Raw genomic sequence first — 21,118 nt, forward strand, 5'->3', positions numbered from 1 at the left:
TTTTTTTTTGAGAGAGAGAGAGAGCGCAAGAGCAAGCATGAGCAGGGGAGAGGGGCAGAGGAAGAGGGAGAGAGAAGATCTTAAGCAGGCTCTGTGACCCTGAGCTGAAATCGAGAGTCAGATGCTTAACCAACTGAGCCACGAGGTGCCCCTGTTTTGTGTCTTTTGAAGCAGGCCTTCTGTCCTGAAGAAGAATGGCTTTCTTCATCTTTAGTCATTGTGTCTGCTTTCCACACTCCTCTCTGCCATCAACCATCCTTCGTTATTGCTTTTCCAGGGCTTTTTCTATTTCTTCAAATTTCCCCATTCGGGGGGAAGAAACCTTCACTTCCTTTCAGTACCACATTTCTTAACAGTTATTGGCTTCTGTTTATTTCTACCACCCTCTTCAGTCCTCGCCGCCTGGCCCTTCCCCTCACCGGCCAGGGACCCAGGGGGAGAAATTTGCAATTTGTCTAAGCCAGAAGGAGAGTCGTCTTTTCATCGGAGGCTAGAGTAAGGGAATAAAGGAATTTCAGGTAAAGATTGGTCAGGAAAGAATGTTGGGGGAGTTCAGGGCGGTGGACCCTTATTTTCTCTGTGAAACAGTGGGTGAGTTTATCTGCCAGGCCCCCAGGGGCTGAGAGATGGGAAAAAGTTCCGAAGGGGATGGGAGAGGTTGCTCACCAGGGAGAAGTGAAGGGATAGGTAAAGTCCTGCTGGAACTGGCGCCCCTGGCAGAGTGACAGGTTTCTCTCTGTCAGAGTGCCACTGGCATGGTATATGTGTGGATGAGGGAGAGCGTCGAATTCATCCCGAGCCAAGATTCAGCTCATGAGTGGAAGGACAAGGACACGGGTAAGGGAACTGATGCCTGTCAGGACACTGCGGAGCCAGCTGCCTCTGAGGCAGTGGTGGGAAGGAGCTGGAGCACTGACCACTGAGAAGTGTGGAGGGTGGGGAAAATGTGGGTTGTGACCCACAGGAGTTTAATTTTGAGGCATTCAGCGGGCTTGCTAGTCACCCAGTGAAGAGTCCTTTAGGGGCCGCTGTCGTCAAGGCTTATTAGGAGGAAGTGTCCGGCATTACTGAGTATCTGCTTTGTTGTCAGCAATTTGCCAAGCATAGGGACACACACATAGAGCAAGATACAATCCCCACCCTTAACGAGCTTGTAGCTTATAGGAAAAACACCTACACATTCAATAATGTCAAAAGGGCACTTGGTCAACACAGAAGTCCACATAAGGGGAATGGGACCAGAGAACTGAGTCCTTGGGAACACGTTGCACTGAGTGGGGAGCTAATTTTTCTCCTCTGCTGCCTTGCCTCTCCCTTACGTGTTGTGAACTCCTTGGACAAGTCACTTGCACAGCAATCTATGTATACCAGGAACTCAGTGAATTTTTCTAGATTATTTCTAATGTCTCTTTGTCTCCAGGTGGAAGAAGCTGGGCAGGTGTTCCTGTTGATGAAAAAAGATTATCGAATCTCCCGAAATGTCCGCCTGGCTTGGTTCCTCAATCACCTGCATCAAACTGTGCAGGCTACACCTCAGGAGATGCTGGTGAGGCCCAGAAACCTACAGGATGGGAGGGGCTGGCTCAGAAGGATCTGTTTTTTTAAGGGGGTCCTAGAAACAGGATGGGAGACAAACTCTAAGGGGTCTCATTCTAGAAGGGGCAAGTGACTTTTCCCAGAAGATGATTCCACCCGGGAAATTTTGATTTTCCAAATAGGAAGAGTATATAGTTGGGTTGCAGGAGATAGAACCAGTGGTTTGCCATTTTGGATACAAGAGTTCAGGTCCTGGATGGGGCGCCTGGGTAGCTCAGTCGGCTCAGGTCATGATCTCACAGTTCATGAGTTTGAGTCCCATGTCGGGCTCTGTGCTGACAGCTCAGAGCCCGGAGCCTGCTTCGGATTCTGTGTCTCCCTCTCTCTGCCCTTCTGGTGCACACACTTTCTCTCTCTCTCTCTCTCTCTCTCTCTCTCTCTCAAAAATAAACATTAAAAAAAATTTTTTTTAAAAGGAAGAAGCAGTTCAGGTCCAGGAAATAAAGGGGTGACTCTTCCCTGACCCTTTCCTTTTCTCTCTGTCCTAATTGTCAGCTCCAGTCTGAGCAGGAGTTGGAAGTCCTCAGCGTCCTGCCCCCTGGGTGGCAGCCAGATGAACCAGTGGTCCCAAGGCCATTCCTCCTTGTACCTTCTACCCGGGTTACCTTCCTGGCTTGGCAGTACCGATTTGTCATTGAGCTCGACCTTAGCCCGTCTACTGGCATTGTGGTAAGGGACTAGAGGGAGACAGTGGGAAGAAGGAATAAGGGATGGAGTAGGGGGTGAGGAGGAGAGGGAGAGGCCTCAGAGATGTGAAAAGTGATCCCAATCTACCATCGTGGAAAGGAAACAGGCTTTTAAATGGTCAGTGTTTAAAGACGTCCCATTCCACACGTGGCACTGTATTTGGGGGTGTGACCAACTTTAAGATGGGAGTTCCACTGACCCATGGAAGCTGCTTGTTTCTGCCCTCTGCTCAGGGCTGCTTTTGCTCACATTCGAGAGATCTTTCTCTGCATTGCCCTCAGGATGATTCCACAGGGGAGATCTTGTTTGATGAAGTTTTCCATGCGCTCTCCCGCTGCCTAGGCGGGCTGCTTCGACCCTTCCGAGTGCCCGGATCTTGCATCGACTTCCAGCCTGAGATCTACATAACTATCCAGGCCTACTCCTCGATCATTGGCCTGCAGGCCCACCAGGTATCGCATCCTTTCTCCAAGTTTGTACCCTCAGACGTCATTTCTGGTAGTCCATTGACTAAGTCCTTATTCTGTCTCTACTGTCTATTCTCAAAGTCCCAACCTGTTTACCAATCGTCTCTGAGTCTGTCTCCTCTTGAGAAGGATCCATTCCTCAGCTCTTAAAGAGCCTTCTCGGGGCGCCTGCGTGGCCCAGTCGGTTAAGCACCGACTTCAGCTCCGGTCACGATCTCGTGGTCTGTGAGTTCGAGCCCTGCATCGGGCTCTGGGCTGATGGCTCAGAGCCTGGAGCCTGCTTCCGGTTCTGTGTCTCCCTCTCTCTCTGCCCCTCCCCCGTTCATGCTCTGTCTCTCTCTGTCTCAGAAATAAATAAACGTTAAAAAAATTTTTTTTTAAAAAAGAGCCTTCTCACGAGCTTTAGGTCCGTTGGCCTTGATTGGACAAATGCCTCTCCCACTCCTTCTGCAAGGCTGTGGTTCTGGCCACTGGATGTCTGTTTCATGCTGCCACTACCACCCCCCTTTTAATTTGATTAGAGGGTTTGCTTATATCCTGACTCCTGGCACTACCTCTAGGAGATGATCTTTTAGAATAATTTTATGATTTTGAAATATAACAAATGCCCAGAACCATAATTTCTTCCAAGGACAGAGGAGGGTCATCTTCCCTGAGGGCCCTGTGAAGTGCCGGGTGTTATGCTGACCATACAGATAATTACGAGCCTTATCCAACACCCAAACAGGCCATCACAAGACACTCCTTTTGGAGAATGGCCAGGTCTGTTACTGGAATATCTGTTTTTGGCTTAGATAAGCAGTGGCCCGGTTTCCCCTCATCTGCTCTTAACCACCTTCAACTCACTGTTAGGGGCTTACCCTGAAACTGCCCCTAATGGCCATGTTGTCACCTTGGCTGTCAAACTCGCTTTGAGATAGGGATGCAAGGAACAGCTCCCGAGGACCCGAGATCTACAAGGCAGTCGGTGCGTGTCTGGATCCCAGCCCACTGCTGTGGATTAAAGTGCCCTCCTAGCACAGCTGTTAGGACTGTTGCTTGTGGCCTGCATCCCCAGACAGAGGCCGGGCTTCTTAGGCACTGATGGCCAAGACCGGGAAAGCATGAGCGTTAGGTAATCACTCCACACTTGGTTCATTTCGGCAAACACTTACTGAAGCCTGATCTATGCGAGGCCTGGGCTAGGTCCTGTAGTCACAGATGAATCAGGCACTGTCCCTGTCCTGATGGGAGGACTTGAGATTTTAGTAGGGGAGACAGATATTGAAGGAGGTAATTTCGGTCGAAAGTGATAAAGACACTAGTTAAGTAATGACTCGAATGCCGTGGGAGCACCAAGAGGGAGCAGCCAGCCAAGCCCAGGGAAGACTTTTGGACAGAGAGGCATTTGAACTGAGTGTTGAAGGAAGGATTGAGGTTAGCCCTTCAAAGAAGGGGAGTGGGCTTTCCAGACAGAGGGGCCAGCAAAAGCAAAGCTGCAGAGCTGTGAGATTGTGCTCTTGGTCACAGGTGCTCTAGGGGACTATACATTATTCTGTTTGACACAGTAGTATTTGAATGTGGAGGTGGGGAGTGGTGGTAAAGAGGAGATGAGAGACAAGTAGAGGCAGAATTCTGAGAGACCCTGAATGTCATGGCTAAGAACTATAGGAGAGTTTAGTGTGGTGATGATGACAAGCGCTGGATCTAGATTCACACCCCCTGTATTTGCTTGCTGTGTGCCCTTATGCAAATAACTTAACCTCTCTGTACATCTGTCTTTTCTTCAAAATGGGAAGATTAACAGTACCGATATTATGTGGTGACTGAGTTCATATATATCAAGCATTTAGAACAGTGCCTGCCCCATAGAAAACACGGAAAAGTTAGCTATTAAAACTGTTCATTGTTATTCAAACTGTTAAAAATGGAAGGTTTTTAAGTGGACAGTTATGAGATCAGATTTGTACACTGGGAAGATCAGGCTTGTTTGTAGCCAGGAAGGAAGATGGACTGGGGGGCAAATTCTGCATTGGGAAGAACAGGCCGAAGATTATTGCAGTACAGGAGGGGAGGGAGCCCTGAACAAGGCCAACAGCTATGGAGAAGGAGCAGGCTTACTCAGTATAAGCCCTCAGGGCCACGTGTCAGCCCTGGGCTAGCTTCCTCACCATCTCTAAAGCTCCCCAAGATGTATTCTACTGTTCCTTAAAACAGAACAAAAAAAAGAGGCACCTGGGTGGCTCAGCTGGTTGAGTGTCCAACTCTTGATTTTGCTCAGGTCATGATCTCAGGGTCATGGGATTGAGCTCAGCACAGAGCCCACTCTCCTTGGGATTCTCTCCCTCTGCCCCACTCCCCCCACTCACACGCATGCACGTGCGTGCACGTGCTCTCTCTCTCAAATGACATTTAAAAAAATAAAAAACAGAACAAGTTAAATCACCTTTATAATGTATGTCCATTGAAGGAAACTTGAAAAATACATAAAATATAAAGAAAAACAAAGCTTACCCATAATACACCACCCAGAAATAACTACAATTAACATTTTATGGAATTTCCTTCTTGCCTTTGAGTACTTGTTTATCCTCCCTCACCACCACCATCCAAAGAGAGGAGAAGAAACTATCAGGCTGATTCCAGACACATAATTTTACATCCTGCTTTTTAAATCTATAATATGGGCATTCTTCCTGGTCACTAAGTATTCTTTGAAAATATGATTTTTAATTGCTGCTTGGTTTGATATTTCATCACAATTTATCATTATATATTTGGCCAAACCCTAGTGTAGGATTCTTGGGCTGACCCACTTTTCACATCTAAACAATATAGCTGGGAACATCTTTCTCACCTTATAACCCCAGTCCCTACTATTCCTCTGATTCCGTTTTTCTTCTCTTAGGCCTGTGGGCTTACAGAGTCCCCCTCTCCCGGCTGTGACCACCCATTTCCCCAGTTCCGGATAGGGAGTGAAGCAGTAGTTGTCACACAGGAGGGCAGGGGTAGGGGAGTAGTGGGCCTGTGAAAAGGTTGTAGGAGTCTGAAAGGAGAGTTCCCAGGGGCCACCAGGCCTGTATGAAATTTCTAGGGTGGGGGCACTTAATTTATGTTGAAAGGAGGAGGAAAGGAACCCCATGGAGAGAGAATGAAGGCATTAGGCAAGAGATCCAAGATTAGTTGGAGAGGTTAGCTTTTGGGAAACAGAAGAGGATGAGGAATCGTTTCTTCAGAGCTTCAAAAGAAGAACAAGGACACAGATACAAACTTCGAGCAAATATTGTGGGTGTTTTCGGTGGTTGGAGAGTAGTTACCCCCCTGGGGTTAAGGCAAGCAGGGAGCTCCTGCTGACTGGTTTCCTTTCTGTATGAAGAAGGGGGGGTAGGAGTTACCTGCTGTGGGGAAAAGGAAGGAAGGAGCATTCTCAGGGAGGATGATGTTGTACCTAAAAGAAAAACGGTCCAGAGCTGCCTCTGTGTGCAGTGCTTCAAGATCAACAAGAATAGAAATGTATGAGTCGGAATGAGAAAGGCTTTGCCAGGCTGGGGTGGGGCTGTCTGCTGACCCAAGATGGAAGATCTTATGGCACCCCCATGTGGGAGCTTGGGGAAACCCAGTGTGCAGGACCGTAAGCAGAGGAAGGTTGTGAACCCAGATGAAGATAACTAACGGCCTGGTATCCCCGGTGGAGTAGATGATCTGACACGAGAAGAACTGGCTGTGGATTGAGTCACCCTGCTTGCGCGAGAAGTCAGGAGCGCCTAGAGAGAGCTGTGGAGACACGTAGGCAGACCAGAAGAGTACTTTCCAGTGTCCCCCTGACCTTCATGTCTTGGTCTTTCCCTTGTGCTTCTCAGGTGCTGGTACAGGGCTGCCTTTTGGACCCTTCCCAGCGGGAGGTGTTCCTGCAGCAGGTATATGAACAGCTCTGTCTCTTTGAGGACAAGGTGGCCACCATGCTGCAGCAGCAGTATGACCCTCAGAGTCAGGTATGTGGGAGAGAAAGTGGGTGGAGACCGCTTAGAAAGAGGAGCTCTTAAGGGACAGAGGGGAGAGAGGAAGGACAAGCCCCAGTACAGAGGGAAGAGAGGTCAGGGAAAGGGGCTAAGAGCCAGAGTGAGCCAAGGTTAGAAGTGCTGGTGAGTGCACGCAACAGGTTCCCTGCTGGAGGAGGAGGGCTCAGATACATTCCCAAGACACACATTCTTGCCGGGAGAATACGTGAAGACCGTGTGCTGGTGTCTTTTTCAGTCCTAGATCTCCTCCCCCAGTGGATCTGAGAAGGTGATTGTGTGTGGCTTTGATCGCTACGATTTTGTTCGGTCAGGGATAAAGCTGCTTGAACTCACTAGAATGCACTTGGCTCATTCCTTTGGATATCCTAGAAGTAGCCAAGCAAATTGAGTGCTCTATGTCTGAAGACTTAATTCGATTGATGTATAAAATATTTCATAATCGTGATGGGAAAGGGGCCATAAAAGGTGGAGAAGCCTGCTCCAGTGTAATCTGGTGCTTCATCTGGTGTCCGACTCCTTGTCAGCATCTGAGCACATGCTAGGAGAGCAAGCACAGTCAGGACTTGGCTGCATGGCAAGGGGTTGAGGTCCTCACAGGATTAGGCCTGTCAGGCCTGGGCAGTGCTGGGCTGTAAATTCTGGCTTTGCTGTGGATGGGAGGGACGGTAATTCTCTCTGACCCATTCTGTCTCATCTGTAACTCGGGCCAGGCCGAAGACCAGTCCCCAGACTCGGGGGAGCCCCCTGGCCGGAAGGTGGGAGTCTCCATGGTGACAGCTGACCTTGGGTTGGTCAGTATGATTCGTCAGGGCATCTTGGCACTGCAGTTGCTCCCCTCAAACTCTAGTGCAGGTCAGTAGAAGGACCTTTGGTGGGGCTGGGGAAATAGGAGGGTACGGGAAGGGGGCATTAGCAGTATAGATACAGGTTCCAGGGGATCAGTGGGCCCCAGAGAAGAGGATCTGTCTCCTTGTGTGTGTGTTTGAGCATCTCTCTCAAGCACCCCCAGCTCTGACAACCATCCAGGACCCTAGTGGGAGGGAGTCGAGCTCCAAGGACATCACTTCGGAGACTGGGGTCCAGCACTCAGGAGGCAGAAGCAGGAGGGAAGGGAAAAGGGAAGGGTGTGGATCATAAAACACATCAGTCCGTAGACACTGAGGTCTGAAGGGCCCCATCAGTTGGATGCCCCCCTGTAGCTTTGATCTGGTCAGTGTCCCCAGATCTGTCTGATATTTCCTGCTCCAGGTATCATCGTGATCACAGATGGGGTGACCAGTGTCCCTGATGTTGCTGTCTGTGAGACATTGCTGAACCAGCTTCGCAGTGGCACCGTGGCTTGTTCCTTTGTACAGGTGAGGACTTTCTAGAAAGGATGAGAGGGAAGTGTGGTATATCACAAAGTTGGATATGCCTGGTTACTTTCTTACAGGGGATGATTTCCCACATAAAGCCAATAATGTAGTTGCTTGTGTGTCAGTGGGGGGAATAGGTGTCCTGTCTAGAACAGGATAGATGGGGGCACCTGGGTGGCTCAGTCGGTTGAGCTGCCAACTTCGGCTTAGGTCACGATCTCGTGGTCCGTGAGTTCGAGTCCCGCGTCGGGTTCTGTGCTGACAGCTCGGAGCCTGGAGCCTGTTTTGGATTCTGTGTATCCCTCTCTCTGACCCTCCCCCGTTCATGCTCTGTCTCTCTCTGTCTCAAAAATAAATAAACATTAAAAAAAAAATTAAAAAAAAATAAAGAACAGGATAGATGGCAGTGGTGGGAGAGGACTCTCATCTTTGTCCTCAGGGTGTGGGGAAACAGCATGTTATAGTAAAAAGAGTGCAGGTTTTGAAATTTGACAGCCATTTCCAGCCTCATCTCCCCCATTAGATGAGTGATTACCATTTTCATTGCAAGGATCAGAAAACCCAAAAACTAGCTTGAACAAAGGAAGGAATAGGAATTTTCAGTGAACCACAGCCAGTTTGGATTGATGGACTGTAGGGTGGGAGGCAAAGCACTCTGGGAAACAAGGCTGGAGGGTAGGCACTGGCCAGAACACGAAGAGCTGGTTCTGCTGTATTACGGCATTTCAGCATAACTCTGTGGGTGACGTGGGTAAGTATAAGGAAAGCCACTAGTTGGGTTTATGTTTTATAAAGGTCACTCTTGCTGTTGCGTGAAATCCGGAGTGGAGGCCGGGAGGTTATTAATTGTGGTGGTCAGTGTGAGAGAGGAGCAGGGCTTAAATTAGGGGGATAAAGGGTAAGAGACAAGGGGATAGAATTGAGAAAATGAAGAGGCGGAGTCAGCATGACTTGTGATTAGCAAGGTGTGAGGGGTGAGCAAGAAAGAGAGGTTAAAGATGTCTCTAAGTTTGTGACTCCAGTGGTGGCTGGGTAGCCAGCAGAGCAAACGAGGAGAAGCAGCTGGGGTGGAGTGAGGACAAGATGATGAGCCCAGGTTTGTGCATGTTGCATTTGAGGCGCTTATGGATCCGTGGGATAGCAGTTGGAAGCATCACCTTCGGGGTTAGGCATACTTGGCCTGAATCCCGCCTCTGCTTATTAGCTGTGTGACATTGGGCACATCACTTGATTCTTGGTCGGATTCATTTGTAAGTGGAGATTATAATGGTGCCTACTTCACCGGGTGCGACAGTGCATTTAAAGTGCTCGGCAGAGTGCATAATTATGTAATAGATGGCTGCTATTCATAGCAGTTAGCAGTTGGAGATGCAGATCTGGTACTCAGGAGACAGCACTAGTTGAGAGAGTTAGAATTTGTCAGCCTACAGATGGTGATTGAGAAGAGAAGAGGGTCCCTGAAGAACCTTGGGGAATACCGGTGTTTAAAGGTCTTTTGTAAGAAGAGAACCCAGCAAAGAATGAAGGGAAATAATCAGACAAGAACCAGGAGGTTCTCATGTCAAAGAAGTCAGAGTTTGGGGAGGAAAGAAGTAGTTAACGGTGTGAGATGGCAGCAGAAAGATCGTGTAAAATGAGGAATGGACAGTACCCTTTGGATTTGGTGATTAAGAGGTCACGGGGATCTTTTTCAGGTCATTTCAGTGAAGAGGTGGCCAGGGAAATGATTGCAGTAGATGGAAGAATGTTAACACAGGGAATTTGGCTGCTCAGATCAAGTGGGGGAACAAGAGCAAGAACGGTAGCCAGAGGGAAGTGCAGGGTGGAAGAGACAGATGCTTGGTTCTGTTCTGTTTCGTTTTGTTTTTTTAAATGTTTATTTATCTTTGAGAGAGAACATGAGTAAGAGCACGAGCGGGGAAGGGGCAGAGAGCGAGGGGGACAGAGGATTCCAAGCGGGCTCCGTGCAGACCGCAGAGAGCCCGGTGCGGAGCTTGAACTCATGAACCGTGAGATCATGACCTGAGCCAAAGTCGGACGCTTAACTGACCGAGCCACCCAGGCGCCCCTGTTGTTTTGTTGTTTTAAGCTAGATACCAGCATGTTTCTGAGGAACCGTGAGGAAGCAGGGTTTGAAAATAAGGGAAAGAAAAGGAAACCTGATGGAGTAAAGTCTCTACATTGACAGGACGGTGTTGGCTCAAGAAGTAGATCAAGGGACTCTGTTGGAGTGGATAGAAGTGAAGATGTAGATAATTCTGCTAAGGGTCTCTGGTCTCTCCCTGAAGGAAAAGGGAAGGGTGAGTACTGTGAGGGAGGCCAGAGTTGGGAGAACAGGATTGAGGACAGCCCTGAAGGACTTGCTGGGTTGGGTGTCATATGTTCTGATGTGGTGTCAGCCTATACACCATTGCACTTTTCTCCATTTGGGACCCAGGTATAGAGGTTGTGATCCTAGTTGGGCTTTTAAGGGGGAAGAGGAGTAAAGTCAAGAGGGCCAGGGATAGACTTGGAAAGAGTAGAGGTTCGAGGGCTGGCAGTCTTAATGAGGTCAAAGAGTAGCAGGAGAAGGAGGATGGAAGGAATCCAAAGAGATAAAATTGTGTGTAATCAGTAGGATGTGGCAACTGAAATTGCAAAAATGAAGTGGTTCCAAGTGAAGCTAAGAGCCAGCATGTAGCCAGCAGGCAAGTGAGTGGAATAGAGTTAGTTTCTGGAGATGAGGGTTCAGGAACTCTGAGAGGCCAGGGATTTGAATGAACCTTCTAGAATAGGTCTGTCATCATTTTCTGAAGGGGCCAGCTAGTCAGTATTTTAAGCTTTGCTGGCCAAACGGATGTGGCAGCTACTCAGCTCTGCTCTTACCGTATCGAAGCAGTCATAGACAAGATGAATGGGAATGGCTGTGTTCCAATAAAACTTTATTTACAAAAATGGCTGATGTGCTAGATTTGGCACACAGGTTATGTATAGCTTGCCAATCTCTGATCTACAGGCTTCGGGTTCAAAATATGGCCCATGGACTCAGCAGCATTGGCATCACCACAGAGCTTGTTAGGAATGGAAAATCTTAGGCCCTTCCCAGACCTACTGCACTTTAACAATATCCCCAGGTGTTTTGCACTTGATCTTAGCCAAAAGGCCGAGAAGCGATTCCCCAGGTGTTTTGTACCCTAAGGTTTGAGGAGCATTTTGTTAGAGACGCTGACGTCTCTCGGATGGTGACAGGAAGCCAATGAACCATTTCTCACAATCTTTAGTGAGTGGTGCAGTCTGGTGTTTGATGTTCTGAAAAAGGGCATGGCCAGATGGAATGGGCTTCAGACAGGAGCCCAGGGAAGGAAAGTTGCAGAGCAGTGGTCTTTCCTGGGAGAATGTTGACCCTCTTCCCGCTCTGTCATCTGGGAGATGGGCGCAGCCACCCAGCCCAGTCTCTTCCGCTTTTTTGTACTTCCTTCTCAGGTGCCTCTTTTGGTGCCTCTAATTCCTCATTTTCTCTAGGTGGGAGGAGTTTACTCTTATGACTGCAGTTTTGGCCACGTGCCCAATGTGGAATTGATGAAGTTCATCGCAATGGCCACGTTTGGTTCCTACCTGTCCACTTGTCCTGAGCCAGAACCAGGCAGCCTGGGTCTGACTGTCTACCACCGGGCATTTCTCCTCTACTCCTTCCTGCGCAGTGGGGAAGCCCTGAACCCTGAGTATTACTGCGGTGAGGATCAGACTGGGGCAAGAGGGGGCTGGCAGGGGAGTGTAGCACGGACCCAGAGGTGATTCGGGAATGGTTTGAGAGTTCTGGTCCCTAGAGAGATGGATCGCGTGCCTGGGGCTGGCTGTTCTGACACTCTTCTCTCCCCGGGATTTCAGCGTAGCCCCTCCCCCTAGATCTCTGTAGGCTCACAGAGAACCACCTGCCTCTTGCACATCCTTGCTGGTCTTCTAGGCTCTCAGCACCGCTTATTTAACGAGCACCTGGTCTCCGCAAGCAGCAACCCTGCCTTGGCTCTGCGCCGGAAGAAGCACACTGAGAAGGAGGTGCCAGCCGACCTGGTCAGCACCGTGTCTGTACGGCTTCGAGAGGGCTACAGTGTTCGAGAAGTCACCCTGGCCAAAGGTAAGGGTCACTAGGCCCTGCCACATCATACAAGGGTCAGACCTGCTGGGCAAAGCAGAAGCCACCTCGGTATCACACATGAGATTCTGCTTGTCATTTGAGACACATGGGTTCTGAGCTGCCTTCAGGGGTTAGTCTTCTTAGCATTTAGCTTCCCAGTTCCATCTCCTTTGCCAGAGAGAAGTCAGCTGAGGTTGGTGTGGTGTCCCGAACTTGGCTCTGTTTTCAGATCACTCCTGTAAAGTTCTGTTTGTGGCAGTTGGCAGGCCCTAGGCCTGAAATCTCTGGAACCATGCTTGGAACCTTTAGCCAGGCTAGAGTTCCATGAGGTAGGTGGGGGTTTCGGATAGAACTCAGTCCCAGGCTGGAGTCCTGTCCCTTCTTCCCCTGAGTAGCCTCCTGCTTCCCCTGAAGGAGGGTCTCAGCTGGAGGTGAAGCTGGTGCTGCTGTGGAAACACAACATGCGCATTGAGTACGTGGCTGTGGCGCCCTGGCCCCTGGAGCCGGAGGGCCCTCGAGGAACACGGGTGGAAGTGACGATGGAAGGCGGCTATGACATTCTGCACGATGTGTCCTGTGCGCTAAGGCAACCCATTCGCTCACTATATCGTACCCATGTTATCCGGCGGTTCTGGAACACGTTGCAGAGGTGAGTGAGGTCACCACTCAGTGAGCGATGCCGTTTGTTGTGTGGGAGGGACAGAGGTGTGAAACTGGGAGCTGGAGAGAGTGCCCCTGAGGACCAGGCTCGTGTCGAGGGTCCCAGGTGCCCCCCCCCCCCCCCCCCCGCCGAGCTGCCTTCCTCCGTACCCGCCACAGTCAGATGTGACTCAGGGCCAGCCCTTGTTCTGCAGCATTAACCAGACGGACCAGATGCTAGCCCACCTTCAGTCCTTCTCTTCGGTCCCAGAACATTTCACGCTTCCTGACAGCACCAAGAGTGGGGTGCCACTCTTCTATATCCCTCCTGGCTCCACCACCCCGGTGAGTGGCCCTGATGCTCGGGATCCCTGCTTCATGCCCGCCCATGTTGGACTGGCACAGCTTCTGGAGCCCAGAACCACCTTCTCTTTCCTTCCCTCGTGTCTGAGGCACCTGGACCAGAATTCTAAGCTTTATCCTTGAGAGCAATTCTCCCTCCTTCCAAGTTCCTGGCAGAGAAGGGTCTGTAGAGAGAGGCTGTCCTCGACAGACCACGGGTGTCGTGTAGGTGGTGGCATCCCAGCTGACTGTGAGCCCCTTCGCCCCATCTCCATGTGACATACTCTGGCTTTCTCTGGCAACTCCATTTTCCACCAGTGCCAACCACCCTCAACTGTGCGCCTCCTGAAGACCATAGCTTCCTTTGTCCTGTGCTTATTTCGCACTCAGCCCACAGTTGTCAGCCTTGAACCACGAGAGGGGTTTTATGCTGGCGTGTGGTGGCCTCATCCCGAGTTCCTCCCATCATTTAGCAGCATTCCTCTTAAGTCAGTGACGGAAACGTGGCAGGCTCCATCCTTTGCCTGGATTTAGCTCTAAAGGGCTACACGGTCTGTTTCTGAGCTCATCCTAATCTGGCCTTCATACTAGAGGCCTCTGTTTTTCGCTTCTGTCTCAGGCTGGGCTCTAAGTTCCTTTGGCTGTAAACCACTGCCATCTCTGACCCCTGGGCCCCGTGGTCCTGTTCGCTGTTTGGAGGTTGTGCCCTCTTTGTCCACAAGTGCTTCTATAGGACAGGCCTTCCTGTCCCCAGGTGCTCTCCCTGCAGCACAGCGGATCTGACTCATCCCACGCCCAGTTCGCTGCCTACTGGAAGCCAGTGCTGTCCATGGATGCTAATTCGTGGCAGCGATGGCTGCACATGCATCGCCTAGTACTGATCCTGGAGCACGACACGTGGGTACCCTCCGCGGGCTGAGGGCACGGGGTGATGGGAAAGGGGAACAGCAGACGAGCCCTCACCAACCTTAGCCAAGGAAAAACGATGACGCTTTCCTGGTCTTCCTGCTCGTCCACCCCCACATCCTCAGATAGCACCCAGAAGAGAGAAGTAGCAATTTATCTGTTTTTTGTCCCCAAGCTTGGGGCTATGAGATGTGACCTCTGTGCACCCGTCTTCCAGACCAATTCCCAAGCACTTGCACACTCCCGGCAGCAATGGGCGCTACAGCACCGTGCAGTGCAGGATCTCTCACTCCTCGCTGACCTCTCTGCTCCGGGACTGGAGCAGCTTCGTGCTGGTCGAGGGCTATTCCTATGTGAAGCTGCTCTCCAGGTGGGCAAAATGATGTCCCCTCACTCCTCCCCCTCCACTGCATCCCATGTCTCTTCCTCTGACCCCAGACCTCCCCCCTCCTTCTCAACCCACTTACTCCCAGTCTAGGGCTGCTCACTCACCCCCATTTTTCCTTAGTGCCCCAGACCAGCCCCCCTCCTCCTTCTACATGGTCCGCATCATTTCCAAGGCCCCATGCATGGTTCTTCGTCTGGGTTTTCCCATCGGCACACCAGCCCAGGCCCGGCACAAGGTAAGCTGGGCACTGCCTGACTCCCAGACCTAGGAGCCCTGTAGAGTGGACTAGCTCCTTCCCCACAAACTGCACAAGGCCAGGGCCAGTGGAGAAAGGAGCCCCCAGGCCAAGGAATGCTTGGAGTAGAGGGCTGAATCACTTTATCTGGGGACCCCTTCTCCCAGATCTATAGGAGACGGGGTTAGGAGGATCTGATCACATTTCTTCCCAGATTGTGTCGGGCTTGCGGGAAGAGATCCTGCGGCTGCGTTTCCCCCACCGGGTGCAAAGCAAGGAGCCAACACCCAAGGTCAAACGAAAAGGGCTGGGGGGTGTTGGTGGGGGCAGCTCTCCCTCCAAGTCCCCCCCCATGCTGGGCCCGCAGCAGGCCCTGTCTGACCGGCCCTGCCTTGTGGTCCTGCATAAACCCCTGGACAAGCTACTCATCAGGTTGGTGTAGAGGCTGGGGCCCAGGCCAGGGCGTGTGGGAGGGCTGGGGCGTAGCTGGGAATGAGCGGGGATCAAGCGATTGCCTCCATTGTCCAGGTATGAGAAGCTACCCCTGGACTACCGGGCACCCTTCTTACTGACGCTGGAGCCATCAGGGCCACTGCCGTTGGTGTCAGGCCGCTCAGCCTCCTCTAGCCTAGCGTCGCTGTCCCGCTACCTCTACCACCAGCGCTGGCTCTGGAGCATCCCATCGGGCCTGGTCCCCGCACTGCCACTCAGCGCCATCGCGCAGCTCCTCTCTGTCCTCACTGAGTATGTGACCCAAGCCTGGCCGGGCAGCTCAGGGCAGGGAGAGAGCAAGCATAGACTCTGGGTGGCTGCTGGCAGGAAGCCTGAGTCAGAGCCCGCCCATCTCTAAGCCTCTGAGCCACTGCTGTTCTGCACAGGATTTAGCGCAGAGCAGCGCCTGCCACTGCCCTCCCCTGCCCCTCCCCTGCCCCTCCCCCAGGTCTGTTCACTTTGGCCTGTGCAGCTAGAGCTGTTGCACCTGAGGCACCAGTAGTCTGAGCAGGGCTGTCAGCACACGGGTCTGCCTGGATGGCTGCTGGGAGGTGGGCATGGAAGTGGCATGGGGTGGGCGGATGGACTCTGAGCATCTCTCTCCCATCTTATCCTGTCGCCGCCCCCACCTTTACGGGGCTTCAGAGTCCGACTGTCAGAAGGGTTCCACTTTGCCTGCAGTGGGGAAGGAATCATCAACATGGTCCTGGAGCTTCCAATTCAGGTGTGTGCCGTCCCTTGTGACACCTCCCCAACAAGGTCTGTCACTGGAGGGACACTTGCCTCTGAGCTGCATTGGGGCTGCTGGAAACGGTGCCGCATGGGGACCCTGTGGTCAGAGGACCCAGAGCCTGAGGCCAGTCCCAGGACAATGTGGCAAGGGGCTAGAGTTCTGGGGGCCAGAGCTGGGTCGGGCCAAGTCTCTGGCTTGGCTGAAGTTTACCCAAGATCTCCCATTCTGCCCCCAGAATGAGCCCCTGGGGCAGGCTGCAGGCGAGGAGAGGCACACATGTGTTGTCCAGTACATCCTCTTCCCCCCACACTCTACCTCCACCAAAGACAGGTGAGACCCGGGTCTGCCTGGAGAGCTGCCTCTCTCCACATTCTCCCTTCTCCCTACTACCCCTGAAGTTCTGTCTTCCGGGCTGCTAGAGAGTCGGGGTAAGGGTGCTATTTGTTGTTGTTTGTTTGTTTGTTTGTTTTAAGTTTTTTGGGGGGAGGCGGAAGGGGCAGAGAGAGAGAGAATCCCAAGCAGGCTCCACACTGTCAGCGCAGAGCCCTATGTGAGGCTCGATCTCACAAACTGTGAGATCATGACCTGAGCCAAAATCAAGAGTCTGACGCTTAACTGAGCCACCCAGGCGCCCCATTAGACGTTTCCTCAGGCAGACACGGGCCCAGAGAGGCCACGCGCAAGTTGTGTTCAACCTGTGTGCCTTCCGTGAACTGACCCCCTGCCATTCGGTTGTGGATCGGACTCTCCGCTCTGCCAGGCTCAGGGCTCCTCCTCCTTTAGCTTCTCGACAGATGATGACAACGATGTGGAGGTGGAGGCCCTGGAAGGAGACTCAGAGCTCAACCTGGTCACCGAGGTGTGGGTAGAGCCGCAGTATGGGCGAGTGGGGCCTGGCCCCGAGAGCTGGAAGCACCTGCGGGACCTGACATACTCTGAGATCCCTCGAGCTGTGAGTGACCTCTGAAGCACCCCCACACCTTACCGGGTTAGCTGCTGTCCCTCTGGAGTACCACAGCTGTGGGCTTCCTGGTCCCTCTGTGTTCTGCATGTCTGTGACTGTGTGGGCTTCCTTGAGAGCTGGACACCAGAGTACTCTGGGCTAGGACAGGCTGACCCCTGACCTCTGCTGTTTGTCCCCTAGCTCCACCCTCGGGACGCTGCCTGCATAGGCTCCATGCTGAGCTTTGAATACCTGATACAGCTGTGCCAGAGCAAGGAGTGGAGTCCCCTGCCCCCAGAGCCGAGGATCTCTAATGGTCAGTGGGGAAGGGGCTCCTGGGATGGAACAGGAAAGTATGTGGGGAGAAGGCAACCGTAGCTGGGGAGTCCGGGTCTCACTGTGGCTATCGTCCTCCTTCCCTGCCTCCTAGGATTGGACCAGGGAGGAGATACCTGTGTCCACGAGATCCCTTTCCATTTTGACCTAATGGGACTGTTGCCTCAGTGTCAGCAGCTCCAGATGTTCTTCCTTCTGCTTTCCAGAGGTGGGTGAACTTCGTACTTACCCATACGTAGAGGGTCAGCATGCGTGGGAGCATTGGGGCAGGAGGAGGCTTGGAGGCCGCAGGAGGGCTGCCATGGTCAGGGCTGAGCCAGGGGGCTGGCCGGCAGGAGGCTCTTGGTGCTGAGCGGAGTGTATGTCGGGCAGAACCAGAGGGTGTCCCTCTCGCCGAGGGGCCCTGTCCCACCAACGACATGGTGCTGTGCCTGCTGCACAGCTGCCTGGGGCAGGAGCTGAGTGACCGGGAGATCCCACTGACCACTGCTGACCAGGCCACCTTCTTGAGTGAGGTGCTGCGGCGGACCTGCCACGGTCCAGGTGAGCTCCTGCCTCTTTCCCGAACAGCACGCTCTGGCCCAGCCCCATTTCCCCACCCCTCAGGGGGGCTTCTGTCTTGGGGTTTTGGTCTCCCCCTCTCTTCACCTCAGAGCCCTGCCTCTCTGCCGGCCCTGCCCTCTTCCATCCACCTCTACCCCCATCGTAGGTCCGGAGGAGTCTCCCGTGGGGGGCCACGGGATCCTAAAGGATCAAGCAGTCAGCAGCGCCCAGGCCGCTGGAGACTCAGCGCTTCCTCCCCTGGTCAGCACTGATTTGTCTCCTTCAGCCCCTTTTCACACTGACCTCCTTCTATTACCACATATTTGTGCCCCCCCCCCCCCCCCCCCCCCGCTTTCTATCACCGGGGATCCTGAATGCCTCCTGCCAGTGACAGGGTACTGAGTTCCTCTTTGCCCTGCATCTTGCACTCTATACCTAAGGCTGCGCTCCAGGGTGGAGGGAGGGAGCAGGGTTGGGCGGTCCCTTACAGATTGTTCTGCTTTTCTGTCTTAAAGGTTATAGGCCCTCCTGAGACTCTCAAGCCTCTCATCTCTACCCATTCCCCTCAGTGGCGCTGCTATGCAAGGCTTGTGACTCCCCAGCATGTGTTTCTGACTTTCCTCCCAGCTACCTTCTCAGGTACCACCCAATGACCTTTATCACTGGCCTCAGATACAAACCCCTCTTCTCCCTCACCAGCCCACCAGGCAGCTCTAACTTATGTCTCTCTTTTCGTCTTCAGATGTCCAACATCTGGCTGCCTGTGGCCTGGAGGGACCCTCTCAAGAGGAGACAAAGCCTAAGTTTGGGGATGGGAGCGGGGCCCCCAGCCTGAAAGACCTGGGAGGAACTGGGGTGAGGGCTGCAAAGGCCCAGGTTCCCACACTCAGCGTCACTCCAGCTGGAGGTAAGGCCGCTGACTCTGAAGTCAGTTAAGCAGGAGCAGGATTGGGAACAAATAGAAGGCTTGGAGACCATGTGACCCTCTTCCCACAGACACTGCCCAGATTCCAGGAGACCTAAGCCCACCTTTCCGTCGGGACTTACAGGCTTACGCCGGGCGTCAGGCTCCACAGACAGAGAGTGCAGATGGTCCCCGGACCCGGTGTCCTGTTTACGTCTATAGCTGTGCCCTGGAAGCACTGAGGGAGCAAATGGTTGGCCTGCAGCCCCCTCAGGCACCCCGAGACCTCATCTTCCGGTGAGTACCCTCAAGGTCCTCCCCCAACCGTGGCTGCCAGCCAAGGCTCATGACCATAGTCCAGGGCACGGACAGACAGGCTGACCATCAGTGGTCAGAACTCAGTTTCTTAACCAGGTCCTGCCAGCCCCTTGCTCAGCTTCCTTCAGGAAATCAAGTGAACTTGCTGGGCCGTGAATACATTCAGTAGAGGTGTACCGACCCTCCAGTGGAGTGTGGGTAGACGGCGAGTCAGAGATGTCACTAAGGAGAGCTGGCCAAGCTCTCTCTTTGCTCCCATTCCTAGGACTCAGTTCCTCGACCAGCCCTCCCCATCCTCAGTCTGGATGGAGCCCAGGCACAAGGAGGCAGCCAATCACTGTGCCTTGCTACAGGAGCACGCACAGCGATGCTACGTCCGTGGTGAGGAGGGGGGCGCCTGAGGGAGCCTCAGGAAGGAGTGGGGCTTCGCAGGATTTCGGGGATGGGAACTGGAGAGGCCATTCCGGTCACGGCCCCTTCCTCTTCCTCAGGACTGTTCCGGAGTTTGCAGCAAGCACAGAGCGTCACCTCACAGGACTTGCTGATAGCGGTAGATGCCTGCGAGGAGCTACTACAAGAAGTAGACATCACCCCTTTCCTGCTTGCACTGTGTGGCCACATTCGGGTTTTGCCTCAGGCACCCCCAAGCCCTGGGCCTCTTAGCCCTGGGCCTTTCAGCAGCAGCATCGAGGAGGGCCCCGAGCCTCGGGAACGAGCTGTCCTGGCTTCTGAGTCCAGGTTAGGATTGTCCCTTAGTGATGTGTCCGGGGTGCGCAAAGGTCCTGTAAACAGAGACCTTCCCATCTGGGGGAATGGCCATGCACGATCGTGCCCACACACCAAGGAGGCAGTTGCTTCGTCGCTGGCTTCCTGCTCCCACCCATTTGGCATAGACCCGAGTCTCCTCCCCATCTCTTCTGTTCTGGTGTGGAGTATTGAGCTGGGTTAGGAGTAGGGAGTTGCCACTCGCCATCAGTGAAAGTAGAAGCTTGTTCTGAGGATGCTCATACAATAGTAATACTCTCTGGAACTACCTGTGAGTTTCGCAGAGTGTTGCCCTCACTGCTGAGTCCCCAGCTCACCTCGGGCCCAGCAGGTCCCTGAAGGGAGAAAGGCAAGCAGGCAGACGGCTGTGTCTGGCACCTGCCATCCTGCCGTGCCTGCCGCATATTAGCATCGGGGAAGCGGCAGACACAGAGGGAGGAGTGTGCTGATGACACCCAGGTCTGCACTCCAGCCAGTTCCCTGTCTGGAGCCCTAGATCCCCTACCTTTCATGCCCCGAAATCAGTGCATCTTCTTCCCACCAGACCTTGCTTCTCCACCTGTTCTCCTTCCGTGGTGAGTGAGATCACCCTCCACTCAGTGGTCTAAGTCAGAAAACTGGGAGTCACCTGTACTCGTTCCTCTGCGTCACAGCAATGTCTGGTCGTTAACAAACATGGAGGTTCGAGCCAAAATAGGTCGGCTTGTTCTCCTCGCCTCTTCCACTGCCCGTGCCATTGTGCTGAGCACGCTTGCTAGAGACAGGTGTGGGCTGCGCCTAGTAGGGAAGCAGCCTCCTCTAGGGCTCGCTGATTCTTAACACCTCCTTAACACACCCTTCACCCCCTCCCTGACCACTCAGCATAGAGACTGAGGACCTCAGCGAGCCTGAGTTTCAGAGCAGCCGTGTCCCTGGGATTCCAGACCCTAGCCTGGAGATCTCTCTGACAGACGTCTGCCAGCTCCGAGGAGAGGCACATGATGCCCTTCATAGCCTCATCCAGGTGGGACGCTTGGTGAGGGCAGAAGAGGGGTGGAGCCCTGCCTGCACCGGGTGCAGTGTTCTCTCCTGGGGGGGGGGGTATGTAGCTGTCTGTTCTAAGGTAGGGGATAGTGTTCTGCTGAGGGCTGGCTGACATAACAGCCTCTTTCTAACCCCAAAACAGGAGAAGTTCCTGGAGATCAGTGGTCTCTACTTCCGCACAGTGCCCTCCAATCCCCACTACTTCTTCTATTGCCCTCCATCCAGCAGGCGAGAGGTGAGCGGCTTCCTCCCTTCCTCTCTCGTACCCCCCGACCTGTAGCCCAGAGGCCCCACTGGGCCCACCCAGGTCCTCTTGCCGCTTGGCTCCCTGGGG

At 53.1% G+C, this 21,118-nt stretch overlaps 1 protein-coding gene across 4 annotated transcripts in view; it reads left to right on the forward strand.

The window, feature by feature from the left end:
• The window catches only part of SZT2 (SZT2 subunit of KICSTOR complex), a 51,174-nt gene that overhangs the window by 8,305 nt on the left and 21,751 nt on the right, over positions 1 to 21,118 (forward strand). For all 4 annotated transcript variants that reach the window (XM_019836838.3, XM_003989977.5, XM_045035657.1 and 1 more), the window contains exons 2-30: positions 1,421 to 1,546; positions 2,092 to 2,265; positions 2,565 to 2,735; positions 6,590 to 6,721; positions 7,459 to 7,600; positions 7,997 to 8,103; positions 11,605 to 11,815; positions 12,047 to 12,217; positions 12,632 to 12,866; positions 13,072 to 13,201; positions 13,953 to 14,095; positions 14,322 to 14,474; positions 14,613 to 14,727; positions 14,942 to 15,159; positions 15,256 to 15,471; positions 15,865 to 15,943; positions 16,188 to 16,282; positions 16,736 to 16,904; positions 17,097 to 17,211; positions 17,326 to 17,439; positions 17,604 to 17,774; positions 17,941 to 18,035; positions 18,290 to 18,413; positions 18,517 to 18,681; positions 18,771 to 18,975; positions 19,262 to 19,377; positions 19,488 to 19,734; positions 20,623 to 20,764; positions 20,927 to 21,019. In XM_019836838.3, coding sequence (XP_019692397.2) covers positions 1,421 to 1,546; positions 2,092 to 2,265; positions 2,565 to 2,735; positions 6,590 to 6,721; positions 7,459 to 7,600; positions 7,997 to 8,103; positions 11,605 to 11,815; positions 12,047 to 12,217; positions 12,632 to 12,866; positions 13,072 to 13,201; positions 13,953 to 14,095; positions 14,322 to 14,474; positions 14,613 to 14,727; positions 14,942 to 15,159; positions 15,256 to 15,471; positions 15,865 to 15,943; positions 16,188 to 16,282; positions 16,736 to 16,904; positions 17,097 to 17,211; positions 17,326 to 17,439; positions 17,604 to 17,774; positions 17,941 to 18,035; positions 18,290 to 18,413; positions 18,517 to 18,681; positions 18,771 to 18,975; positions 19,262 to 19,377; positions 19,488 to 19,734; positions 20,623 to 20,764; positions 20,927 to 21,019 — 4,374 coding nt within the window. The remainder of the gene's footprint in view (positions 1 to 1,420; positions 1,547 to 2,091; positions 2,266 to 2,564; positions 2,736 to 6,589; positions 6,722 to 7,458; positions 7,601 to 7,996; positions 8,104 to 11,604; positions 11,816 to 12,046; positions 12,218 to 12,631; positions 12,867 to 13,071; positions 13,202 to 13,952; positions 14,096 to 14,321; positions 14,475 to 14,612; positions 14,728 to 14,941; positions 15,160 to 15,255; positions 15,472 to 15,864; positions 15,944 to 16,187; positions 16,283 to 16,735; positions 16,905 to 17,096; positions 17,212 to 17,325; positions 17,440 to 17,603; positions 17,775 to 17,940; positions 18,036 to 18,289; positions 18,414 to 18,516; positions 18,682 to 18,770; positions 18,976 to 19,261; positions 19,378 to 19,487; positions 19,735 to 20,622; positions 20,765 to 20,926; positions 21,020 to 21,118) is intronic.

The sequence above is a fragment of the Felis catus genome, chromosome C1, assembly GCF_018350175.1.
Source record: "Felis catus isolate Fca126 chromosome C1, F.catus_Fca126_mat1.0, whole genome shotgun sequence".
Lineage (NCBI taxonomy): Eukaryota > Metazoa > Chordata > Mammalia > Carnivora > Felidae > Felis > Felis catus.